The sequence below is a fragment of the Microcebus murinus genome, chromosome 16 (assembly GCF_040939455.1).
Source record: "Microcebus murinus isolate Inina chromosome 16, M.murinus_Inina_mat1.0, whole genome shotgun sequence".
Taxonomy (NCBI): domain Eukaryota; kingdom Metazoa; phylum Chordata; class Mammalia; order Primates; family Cheirogaleidae; genus Microcebus; species Microcebus murinus.
The window spans coordinates 70,371,333-70,383,896 of NC_134119.1; the positions used below are offsets into that span (position 1 = coordinate 70,371,333).

The 12,564-nt window shown below is 47.7% G+C and overlaps 1 protein-coding gene across 1 annotated transcript; it reads right to left on the reverse strand.

The window, feature by feature from the left end:
• Positions 1–2,475: 2,475 nt before the first annotated feature.
• AURKC (aurora kinase C) lies at positions 2,476–7,603 on the reverse strand. Its single transcript, XM_012788068.3, has 7 exons — positions 7,341–7,603; positions 7,143–7,185; positions 5,200–5,391; positions 4,703–4,841; positions 3,731–3,879; positions 2,950–3,124; positions 2,476–2,779 (listed from the first exon to the last, which is right to left on the reverse strand). Exons 1-7 carry the CDS (start codon positions 7,387–7,389, stop codon positions 2,609–2,611), a joined length of 918 nt encoding a protein of 305 aa, XP_012643522.1. The 5' UTR covers positions 7,390–7,603; the 3' UTR covers positions 2,476–2,608.
• Between the last annotated feature and the right edge of the window lie 4,961 nt (positions 7,604–12,564).

Genomic DNA, 12,564 nt, shown 5'->3' on the forward strand with positions numbered 1-12,564 from the left:
GTCCAGAAAAGTGAGTTGTGGGAAGGAGGCGAGGCAGGTTCGAGGCCTTCTTAACCAGCCAGGTCTAGAGGTGGAGGGTAGAAAGGAGGAGGCAGGTCCCCTGCACGGCAGAGGTGGAAGGCCTTACCCAGAGACACCAGGAGTCCACAGTTTTCCAGCATCACCTCCTGGTACAGGGTTCGCTGGGCTCGATCCAGCTGCCCCCATTCCTCTTTGGTGAAAGTCACAGCTACATCATCAAAGGTCACAGACATCTGTAAAGTCAAATAGGTAGTAGCATTGACCTTTGGGCTGTTGAATGTGATCAAGGGAAAAGGTTGAGAGATCAAGGCCTGAATCGCTGAGCACCTCAAAGGGCCAAGCTCTGTGCTGAGCTGCAGGGGGAGGTGGACGGTGCTTTGAAAATAACAATACAGAGTAAGGCAAAGAAGCCTCATATATGAGAATTATCAGAGAATGACGTAGGACAGTAGGGACAACATGTGAACTATGAATGTAGACAATAAGGCCTCTAAGGTATCAGGGGAACGAGGATATGATAATGATGAAAATAGCAATGATGGTAATAACAGCAATGCTTGAGCCTCACTGGTTCAGCTAGGTGCCTGCCTCATGCTTAGGTGACAGAGTAAGACTCTATCTCAAAAAAATTTTTTTTAAAAAAGGAGGGAAAAATATCATGACATGATGTTAATTGAGTCAAGGAATGGAGGTGGAGTTAATTTCCTAGATGTTGTTTATAAAAAGAGATTATGGATAAATGTGGCTTAATTAGCATGCAAGGAACACTGTTATTCATCATTTGCAATAGTATTTTGCACAATTTGGAAGAAATTTATAATTTCCTTTTTCACATGTGGATGGCCCTTGGGTTAAATTAAGTGGTTTTGGATTAAGATGTAAAACATATTAAAGTTAAAATGTTTATATTCTCAGGAGTAGGGCAACTTGAATCTATGTTTCTGGGGGAAAAATTTGAAAAGATATGCAGAGCAGGTGTGGTGGTTCATGCTTGTAACTCCAGCACTTTGGGAGGCTAAGGCAGGAGGATTTCTTGAGGCCAGGAGTTCAAGACCAGCTTGGGCAACATAGACTCCCATCTCTACAAAAAATTTTAAAAAATTAACTAGACGTGGTAGCATGTGACTTTACTCCAGCTACTGAGAAGGCTGAGGCAGGAGGATCACTTCAGCCTAGGAGTTTGAGGTTGCAGTGAACCAAGATGATGCCACGGCACTCTAGCCCAGGCAACAGAGCAAGACCTCGTCTCAAAACAAAACAAAAAGGTGTTTATATACTCTGCCATGAGAGTCCAGAATGTCTGGAATTAGTGCAGGTGAGGAAAACTCTGTACACATTGGAGACACTTTTCAATCCCTGGTGTAAATCACGTTAGAGTTTTCATTATGTAAACATATATCACTTGCCAGTCAGTGTTGTGGCCCTAGCGATTTTTCTATCTTTGTCTTCTCAAAATGTGCCCAGTGATGTGAGTTTATCAAGGACCTAACATGTATAAATTGCAGGGTTCATAAGTGTGGACCAGTTAATTAGGAATTTTCAAGTGTTTAATTGAAATATTAACTCAAACTAAGGATGAAGCTGGAAACCATAAAGATGTAAGCACTGAAGGTGCAGGTTAAAAACCATGAGCCAATGCCTTGGGGCATTTAACTTATAGCTCTGCAACAGTGTGAGCTGTTCATCTGAGAGTTGAGTGGCTAAATTATTTAAGCAGTGGCTCTGGTTATAATAGAAATCAGTCCTGTATCTGCTGGACATTTCCCAATGATTGGAGCCTGTGGAATATACCAGTGAGAGTAACATCAACAAGGCAAACTCCATACGAAGTGTTTTCAGTCAAGAGAAACGTTGGTGACAACAGTGGCTGCATTGAGCAGAAAACATATTTGAGCTCACAGCTGAGGAATCTGGATCTTTCCTCTAGTGCAGTCAGCTTATTGCAATCAATGCAGGGACCGGGTGCCACATAAAACTGTGACAGGAGGTTACAGGAGAAGGTTGGAAGGGGACTCCCCAAATTGCTGCGAAGTGTGACTTCGGAAGAGGTGAGTTGTATCTATTATAGGGATGACTTATTCTGATGCAATCAGAATATGACACAACACTGAGGTGCTAGTGGATTCATTTGAGAATTCAGTGGCATTGATGTGCAGGAAAACGTTTCAGAAACAGCAGCATGTTGAATGTCAGTACAAAGAGAGTGGACCTTTGTGTTGGTGACAGCCCTGTTTTACACATGGGGAATAGTTGAGTCAAAGAGCCACTGTGATAGGTGACAGGCTATGCACCCTCAGGGCATTTATCTGCAAGAAAGCAGGCAGTAGTTTCCAAGGAGAGTGAAGTCACCATCTCCAGGGGAGGAGAATCTTGGGCAACTCTCATGGGAAAGAGTTTCCATAAGAAATTAAGATTTAGCGTAGTCACACACTAACTCACACAACTATAAAGACCTGGTGCAAAACTATTCAGCTTTTTAAAGATGCACAATGCTAATTTAATAAGAGAAGAAACAAAGAAGAAAGATGAGGTAGCAACGCCAGGAGAGCTCCCTAAACAAACTGTAAGGAACAGAGGCAGACAGGGCTCAGGAAGCCATCTGAGCACAGGGAGGCAGCACCCTCCGCGAATGGGCCCGCACCCAGGGGTGCTTCAGGATCTGGGCCAGGGGCAGCCGCTCCTGGGGATTGTATCTGAGAAGCTTGGAGATCAAGTCCTGGGCTCCCAAAGGCATCGATAGGGGGAACTTCACATCTACCTGATGAAGCCAGGAGAGAAGAAAGAAGTTTGGTTAGTTTCTCGGTCAATATTCTTCCCGGTTTTTTGAGTCCCTCCAAGGCACTCTGGACCTTAGTGTGTGTGCCCTGGTCCCACAGGCCCAGCAGCCAACCAGCTCCCCCACGGATGCCCAAAGTGTGACCATCCCACCTTGAGGATGCGTCTGTAGGTCTCATTGTGGGAGGCGCTCTCAAAGGGTGGATTTCCCACCAGCAGCTCATAGCAGAGCACCCCAATGCACCACAGATCCACCTTCTCACCATATGTTTTCCTCTCGATCATTTCTGGAGGCAAATAGTCCAGTGTTCCACACACTGTCTTTCTCCTAGAGGAAGGCAGAGAAGGGAACACTGAGCAGAAGCCCAGACTGAGGGAAATCCTCCTTTCCAGCTTCCAGTGAGATGGGAGACATTAGGACATCCTGGACAGTCCTCTCCTTAGCACAGGGTTTGGAGACAGACTTTTTAAATGGACCAAGGTTAAGAGAAGGCAAGTACTAGGACCGGCTAAAATCCATTATTTGGGATTATTCATACAATCATTTAGCTTATGATCCAGAATGGTTCCACCAGAATATTCTCAGCATCAAAAAAGATTTGGAGCCTGGGCAGTAAATTGGTGGGGCATGGTGGCATGTGCCTATAATTCCAACTACTCGAGAGACTGAGGCATGAAGGTCACTTAAGCCAGGAGTTAAAGGCTACAGTGAGCTATGATCACCCCACTGCCCTCCAGCCTGAGTGACAGAGTGAGTCTCTGTCTCTAAAACACGTATAAATAAAATAAAACTTAAAAATAAAATAATAATTTGAAAAAAGCAACATTCAAATATAAACCCAGGTTTGTATCCGGGTCTTACTTGTGGAATAAATTAAAATGGATCATTCCTTAGTAGTACTCAGGGCCCACCCACCACCACCACCAGACCTACCTCAGAGAGGGAGTGTGCACGGACCAGCCAAAATCTGCAATCTTCACCTCACCCCTGAATCCCAGCAGCAGGTTTTCTGGCTTGATATCCCTGTGAATCACTTTCTTATCATGGCAGTAAGTCAAGGCATCTGCCAACTCCTCTATTATCTGTATGACCAAAGTAAAGGCAATCTGGAAGTGAAGCCTGCCACAATTTCCCTACAAGGTAGAATACCCCTTATGAATTTTATGATTGTTGTGAGATCTTTTATTTTTTGCTTTTCAACTCCATTACCTCCTTTTGATAGCATGATGGTTATTAGTGGGGAAGGATTTTCTATCTCCCATTTTTTTTTGTTACAGGATGGACATTACAGGATGGACAGATCTTCCTTGTTGCCCTAGCACAGCAAGTAGCCACACAGCCTACACTGAGCTATTTAGATGATCTCCCACAGGACTCTGAGGAAGGAGGAAATGAGACAGAAATGGGAGGAAAGATAGATCATTCATTTTGACATAGCAAGCTGACTTGACCATTGCTGCTGGAAGATCACTGTTGTGGTTCCCTTTCTAGAAATTTCTTGGTACCTCTTTCTAAGCCAGTTCTAGCCATATTCAGTGAACTCCTTCACAGCCTTTTGGTATGTTTCTTTGCATAAGGAAGATTCCATTGCTTACAACCAAGAATGCAAACTTATACACAAACTTATACTTATCAATATTCTAGAGATACACTGAAGGTAATTAGGATATCCAAATGAGAAGCTGTAGCATGTTTGCATATTATATAAAATTTACATATGTGTCCATTTGGAGTTTATTTAAAAGAAAATTTAAAAATAAATGAAAATTAAAAAAATAAAATTTACAGAAAATTCAGAGATAAATTTTTAAGAAAGAAATGTAGACACCCATGACAGCCACAAACAGATCCCCATTAGCACACAGTAAACTCATAGACCCAGAGCCTCCAGCCACCCCCTCTCACCGTGGCTGTTTGCTGCTCATCGAATTTCTGTTTTTTCTGCAGCTCCTTGTAGAGCTCACCCCTTGGAGCATATTCCAGGATCAGGTATATTCTGCGAGCATCATGGAAGTAGTTGTACAGCCTTAGGATATTGGGGTGTCTGAAGGAAGGATGGAAGAAGGGTCACAGTTTTCCCTGAGGCCCAACACATGATGGTATTATCAGTGATTAGTCACGCAAGTGGCAATTGTGCTGGGACCAAAATAATAACAGCCCAGTCTGGGAGTGAGTGACGGGAGAACAGGGAACGGGCATCAAGATTTGGGTGCCTGCCACAGAGAGGAGATTTATATGATGTAACTGGAATGAACTACAAGCGAAGGGCTTTCTTGGGGGTAGTATTGGGGGTAGGTAGAATTTTATGCTACCAAATGCTGGGTTCAGATGTCAGAGATGGAAGAAGAAAACAGAAAAAGTAAAGACCCAGTGCGAGAGTCTCACACCGAAACTGTCCTTACTGTAGATGTGACTGGATTTCAATTTCCCTGCGTAGCTGGTGCTCCAGTCCTTCCTTCTCTATCTGGGACTTGAAAAGAACCTTCAGGGCCACAATAAAATGGTTTTCTTTAAGGCGAGCCAAGTACACATTCCCAAATTTCCCCTTGCCCAGAGGACGCCCAATTTCAAAGTCATCAATTGTGAAGCACCGCCTGATGAGAGAAGAATAGAATACCTCAGCTGGGGAGGTAGGGCAGGTGAAAGAAAAATCAGGGATTCTGAATGCTTCCCTTCCTCTTTTACTTTCTCCTCCCTCTGCCACCCTCCCTTCTCCTAGGCCCAGTCTGGGTGTGCTGTGGGTCCAACCAGCCAGCACTCCCTTCTCACGCCTAGCTTGGTGTTCATCCCTGGGTTCCTGTCCCTCCTCACACCTAGCTTGATGTTCACCCCTGGGTTCCAGTCCCCCCTCACACCTAGTTTGGCATTCACCCCTGGGTTCCAGTCCCTCCTAACGCCTAGCTTGGTGTTCACCCCTGGATTCCAGTCCCTCCTCACGCCTAGCTTGGTGTTCACCCCTGGGTTCCAGTCCCTCCTCATGCCTAGCTTGGTGTTCACCCTTGGGATCCAGTCCCCCCTCACGCCTAGCTTGGTGTTCACCCCTGGGTTCCAGTCGCTCCTCATGCCTAGCTTGGTGTTCACCCTTGGGATCCAGTCCCCCCTCACGCCTAGCTTGGTGTTCACCCCTGGGTTCCAGTCCCTCCTCATGCCTAACTTGGTGTTCACCCTTGGGATCCAGTCCCCCCTCACGCCTAGCTTGGTGTTCACCCCTGGGTTCCAGTCGCTCCTCATGCCTAACTTGGTGTTCACCCTTGGGATCCAGTCCCCCCTCACGCCTAGCTTGGTGTTCACCCCTGGGTTCTAGTCCCTCCTCATGCCTAGCTTAGTGTTCCCCCCTGGGATCCAGTCCCCCCTCACACCTAGCTTGGTGTTCACCCCTGGGTTCCAATCCCTCCTCACGCCTAGCTTAGTGTTCCCCCCTGGGGTCCAGTCCCCCCTCACGCCTAGCTTGGTGTTCACCCCTGGGTTCCAGTCCCTCCTCACGCCTAGCTTAGTGTTCCCCCCTGGGGTCCAGTCCCCCCTCACGCCTAGCTTGGTGTTCACCCCTGGGTTCTAGTCCCTCCTCATGCCTAGCTTAGTGTTCCCCCCTGGGATCCAGTCCCCCCTCACGCCTAGCTTGGTGTTCACCCCTGGGTTCCAGTCCCTCCTCACGCCTAGCTTAGTGTTCCCCCCTGGGGTCCAGTCCCCCCTCACGCCTAGCTTGGTGTTCACCCCTGGGATCCAGTCCCCCCTCATGCCTAGCTTGGTGTTCACCCCTGGGATCCAGTCCCCCCTCATGCCTAGCTTGGTATTCACCCCTGGGATCCAGTCCCCCCTCATGCCTAGCTTGGTGTTCACCCCTGGGATCCAGTCCCCCCTCACGCCTAGCTTGGTGTTCACCCCTGGGTTCCAGTCCCTCCTCACGCCTAGCTTAGTGTTCCCCCCTGGGGTCCAGTCCCCCCTCACGCCTAGCTTGGTGTTCACCCCTGGGATCCAGTCCCCCTTCACGCCTAGCTTGGTGTTCACCCCTGGGTTCCAGTCCCTCCTCATGCCTAGCTTACTGTTCACCCCTGGGTTCCAGTCCCTCCTCATGCCTAGCATAGTGTTTACCCCTGGGGTCCAGTCCTTCATGCCTAGCTTGGTGTTCACCCCTGGGGTCCAGTCCCTCCTCACGCCTAGCTTGGTGTTCCCCCCTGGGTTCCAGTCCCTCCTCACGCCTAGCTTGGTGTTCACCCCTGGGTTCCAGTCCCTCCTCACGCCTAGCTTAGTGTTCACCCCTGGGGTCCAGTCGCCCCTCACGCCTAGCTTGGTGTTCACCCCTGGGCTCCACCTCCTCTCTCCCCACTGGTAAGCCGAGAGCACGCACCTGGTCGAGTTGCTGGGTGGCGGGGTTGCCCGGCCTGCTGCACCTACAGAGAAGAGGGCAGGAAGATGGGGGCACGGACAGAAGGGAAGGGGGAGAGGGAGATATGTCCACACGCTCTCCGCGCGCCGCACCCCAACCATGGACACCACTACTTCCTTCCCACCCTCTTTCTCTGGTCGCGGTTCCTGTCCGTCTCACCTGCGGGCTCATGGTTGCCCACTTGCACCACAGACTTGGGGTCACTCATCAGGTGAGGACAAGCTGACGCCTTCCAGAGCACTCGGGAACTGGGAGCTCACGTTCACAAGCGCCTGAAGAGGGCGGTGACTTCCAGGCAGCGGTTCTTCCAATCCCACCCGCGACCTCGTGGGGGTCCCTACGAGGTCCGCAGACTCTGAGATCCAGCCTGTAGTGAGGTGGCTGGGCAACCAGGAGCAGGCCTTTTATACGACGCGCCCTGGGGGGGGGGGGGGAAATGCTGAGCAGGTAGTTCCTGACTGATTCCCATTGGATGAAATTTGTGACGCCACCGACAGCGTGCCCAATAGAAAAGACAGAAATGGGAACTTTCTCCTGGGCCCCGAGCGCCGGGCCAATGGGGCGGTAGGGGGCGGAGTCAGGACCAGGCGGGAACCTGAAAACGCGCTGAGGTGGCTACTGGGGGGCGGAGAGGCTGAGGTGCTAGGGGGCCTGAGAGGGCGCGAGAACAAACCCATAAATCCACAGGTGTGTGCGCAGTATAGCGCGTGCCCAGACGCGCGGGCGGGTGAATATAAACCAACGTCAGGAGCGTGGCGGGGTGCGTCACCATAACCCCAACCCACACGCGCCGACCCGCCCCCACCTCGGGGTCGTCTCTACTGGCACACGGGCGCGCGGGGCACCACGGGAGCCCCTGAAGCGCGCGGCTGCACCCTGGCGCGCGCGCACCCGGCCGCGGGGCCTGGCAGCGGTGGCGCCCCCGGCACTCAGGCCCGCGCTCCCACAGGCCGTGTGTCTGTGGGCTGTGTAATGAGCTTGCATTTTTGGTCTCAGTCACATCAGCCCACGTATTTATTTGCTTAGCAAATACAGAAGTTTCAAAGTCATTTGGAATTGGATTCTTCTAGACGGGGAACACATGCGGGAGAAATAGAATTGAAAACACAATCTTCTCACCCAGAAGACCTCGTCACATGGTAGCAGCAAGTGCTCTGAGGTGGTGAGGGAGAGACTGCTCGGGTGTGGTCGCTTGTACGGGGGATCATAGAATCCAAAACAAAATGTCCCAACCCAGAAAACCTTCACGAAGGAGAAAGAAAACAGTTTTATTATTGAATAAACGTTAAACCAGAATGTCATGTACATCTCAGGCAATACATTACAAAGACGGAAAAAATAAAACTCTTAAAAAAGAGAGAAAGAACATGACAGGACTAGTTGTTATATATAGCTCAACCTAAATTTACTTGGTTATTGGAGTGACAATCTGAGTTACTTTAAATTGGCTTTCTAAAAGGAAAAAAAAAAGGAACTTCTCACTTCTTTATGACCTCAGGTAGTTTTGGCACTAGGAGCAAGTTAGGCTCCTATCCTCCTTCCTAGGAAACTCGGCAATGGGAGTATAACTCCCTTGGTATTTGCATTTCAAGAGGTGTTCCACAGACTTTTGAGAAAGCCATTCCTGGGTTGTAAAACTGGCCAGAGGCTTTTAACAAGAATTACATACATTTCAAAGGGGCAGAGAAAGAATTTACAATAACAAGTGTTCTAATGAAAATGCTCTAAGGAAGGGGGTGCTCTTTTTAACAGAATTAAGCCACTTACTTTTTGTTTGTATTAGCCCTTACTACAGCATTCAGTTGCAAGATGCAGATTACTTATCTATAAATTACTTAAACTCCAAGGATTTGTTTGTTTTTAATTATCTCACTGAAATAGAAGCCTGAAATTTCCAGGATTTGTTCAATGTCTTAAGATGTCAGGAAGGATCCAGGGCTTTTTCTAATCAACCTCTATACTATGTTCAGAGTACTGGCTTTCCTCCACTGGTCACAGATGGCAACACCACTGCACACCACGACCTTATTTAATATGTCTAAAGAAAAAAGGAAGGTACACATGAAGCTCCCAATTGTGCACAGGTTCTTTCTTACCATGGAGGACAATTTTCCCGGAAGCACCACAGTAGATGTTCTGTCTAGTCACTTTGTGCAAGACTGAGGCAATGTCCCCACCAAGGTGTCTGGCCTTTTAGCCTCTGTGAGAAGAAAGTAGCTCGGCCAGCAACAGGAAAGGTAGGGAAAGGGCTCCTGACTGGGCCTCTAATAGGCACAGACAGGTGAGTGTTTGCAGCTCCCTGGTCTCCTCTTCCCTCTCACCCTACAGGCTTCACTCAGACTCATTCTCTCTCAGACTCATTCTCTCTCACTCTCTGAAGGCACTTGGCCCTCCTGCCTCGTCTCAGACAATCACTGCAGAACATTACCCAGAGGCTCACTTCCCCTGCATCACTCCGTGTGTATGAAAGATGAACAAAACACAAAGTTCATCTTATGAGACATATTTATATTTATTTGATTTTTAAAAATAAAACAACAATTAATAGTGCTCTTGTATAAATTAAAGAGGGAGTTGAGGCAAATCTTCCTAAAGAAGAACTGCAAATAGAGTACGTAGATATGCCTTCTTCAGGCGGTGGAGTTAGATTCCCTTCCCCTTGAGTTACCTGGACTTAGTGACTAAATGTGGAAAGAGAAAAGCAGTAACTCCATGGGAGAAATCTGACAGATAACACTCTCACCAGGTGATCAAGGTTAGCACCATTAGGGATCATTTGTGTGGATATCCTGTACCACCTAGTCTAATGCAATAGGGACACTTTGCCACTCTGATGTTCTTCCCCCAAACCCACAACTATAATCATAAAAAAACCCCAGGTAAATGCTAGTTAAAAGACATTGTATAAAATACCTAATAAGGGCTTGTCAAAAGTGCCTGGATCAAGAAAAACAAAAAACGACAGAGCCACTGTCACAAATGGGAAAAGACTAAGATATAACATGATTAAATACTAAATAAAACATGCTATCCTGGAATGGATCCTGCAACAGGACATTAGTGGAAAAAAATACAGTCTGTAGTTTAGTTAACAGCATTACACAAATGTTCATTCTTAGCTTTGACAATTATGCCATACTGTTATATTCGAGATTCACAAGGCCGCAGGACAAAGAGACAGAGTCACCGAGGCTGTAATTACCAAAAGGAGTTTTATTGTCTAGCTCGAGCTAGGGTCCAAGCCCCTAGAGTGCCAGCGCAGTGACCTCTTCTCTGTGCAGGGACCCTCCTTTGTGTGTTAGCCCCCTTTTATAACTTAGTTGTTTATACACTGGTCATGCATCCACCCCCACAGTGATTTTTACTTCAGCCTGCCCCTGATAGGCCCTAACCTGTTCCGGGTCCTAGCTGAGAGACTCAGGTTTCTGCTCTCTTTGTCTTTTTCCTCTGCATCCCATAATATACTCATAATGCCTTGCGGTTAGCAAACAAGCAGTAAACAGAAGCTGGAAGGTGTCCATTGTCCTTATAGCCCAGTATCTTACAATACAACTGTAAGATGTTACATTAATATCAGATAAAGCTGAGTGGAGGTTACATGGGAACTCTCTATACTGTCTTTGCCACATTTCAGTCAATCTAAAACTGTTTGGTTATTTTAAAAATCTAAACTAAAACGAAAAGACCAAGACACTTCCAGCATGGCAGTGGGAGGCCCCTTGCAGACTCCTTCCAAGTGAAATTGGTGAAAACTATTAAAAACAAACATGCAAACAAAAGAAAACAAACAAACAAAAGCAAGCATTTAATGTCTCTGAAAATGGTCCTAAGGATGTATAACAAATGAAGAAGCATTTATTCAAGAAACTACTATAGGCCGGGCACGGTGGCTCACGCCTATAATCCTAGGACTCTGGGAGGCTGAGGTGGGCGGATTGCTCGAGGTCAGGAGTTCGAAACCAGCCCGAGCAAGATTGAGACCCTGTCTCTATTATAAATAGAAAGAAATTAATTGGCCAACTAATATATATAGAAAAAAAAATTAGCCGGGCATGGTGGCGCATGCCTGTAGTCCCAGCTACTCAGGAGGCTGAGGCAGAAGGATCGCCTGAGCCCAGGAGTTTGAGGTTGCTGTGAGCTAGGCTGACACCACTGCACTCACCCTAGCCTGGGCAACAAAGCAAGACTCTGTCTCAAAAAAAAAAAAAAAAAAAAAAATAGAAACTACTATAATTCTATTAATACAAGAACAGCAAGTCTGTCGTATTTGAAACAAGACCCTCACTTTCCCTTGACCCTCCCAATTCAGCAAGATGGAAATGCCACAAGAGCACAGGGCTCCCTCACTCCCCACTCCCAGCTGCAGGGCTGTCTTCCCAGGAGGGGCAGGATGTCAGCATTTCTCATCCTGCCCCCAGCTACTTGGTGTTGAGGATAAATTCTTGGCATGGCGAGCACAGGCTCCAGAAGTGGGGTTCCCTTTTCCTCTGGGCAAGTGCCACTTGAGGGATGCAGGCTCCAACTAAGGCACCATGATGATGAGTGTCCTGGGCCCTATGACCCTTGCTTTGGCCGAAAGGTAATGTCTCCACATGGGGAGAGGGCAGCTCAAAACAGACAACCCCCCTGCCCCCACTGAGCACTCCGCTCCCAAAGCTGGGGTGGCAGGGAGGTGTGCCATTGTCCTCATCCCCAGTACCAGAGCTCTGGCCCAGAGGTGTTCCCTGGGGGAGAAGCAGAGGGACATGCAGGGTCAGAACAAATATTCAATGCATACAATGGGAAACCAAGGGGCCTGAGTTGGGTTTTTTGGCTGTGCAATTCACGCTCCAGGGCATTGCTGAAAGCAGCGTAACTCTGAACTCTCTTCGCAAACCCCATTAATCCTCTCTGTAGGTAGAAGAATCAACTCTCAGACTCTCTCTCTCTCTGGCCAGGAAGGTGATAAATGGGTCCTGACCCTGAGATTCCTCTGGAATTTAGTGTTTCCTGTTCATCCCATCTCACTTCAGGGGAAATCATCCCCCAAGACATGTCTGCTCCAGTGAGCTCCTCTCTCCTTTCCTTGTAGAATCCATCTTGTTCTCAAGGAGCCAGAACACTGTAGGGGAGTTTAAACCTTTCAGTCTAACCTCTGAAGGTTTCATAGTGACAGATTCACAGGAGAAAAGGCATGCAAACATTTTGTGTGCATACGTATGGCAGCCACAAACTGTGAGAATCAAAAAAGGGTCAAATAATTGTAATTTATATATTATACTATCCTGAGCTACAGCAAGATTAGCTCAGGAGAGGTGGCAACAGGTTATGGAAGGGTGAGCAGAGGAAATCCATGATGAACAAAGGTATTTTTTTTTTTTTTAGACAGGGTCTTGCTATGTTG

Bases quoted from the DNA above. Each gene is read 5' to 3' on its own strand.
- AURKC (XM_012788068.3), bottom strand. From the start codon at position 7,389: ATGAGTGACCCCAAGTCTGTGGTGCAAGTGGGCAACCATGAGCCCGCA. The intron at 4,842-5,199 runs GTAAGGACAGTT...TCCTTCCTTCAG, and splicing joins GAAATCCAGTCACATCTACA to ACACCCCAATATCCTAAGGC. The intron at 3,125-3,730 runs GTAGGTCTGGTG...GCCTTCCTCTAG, and splicing joins GTGCACACTCCCTCTCTGAG to GAGAAAGACAGTGTGTGGAA.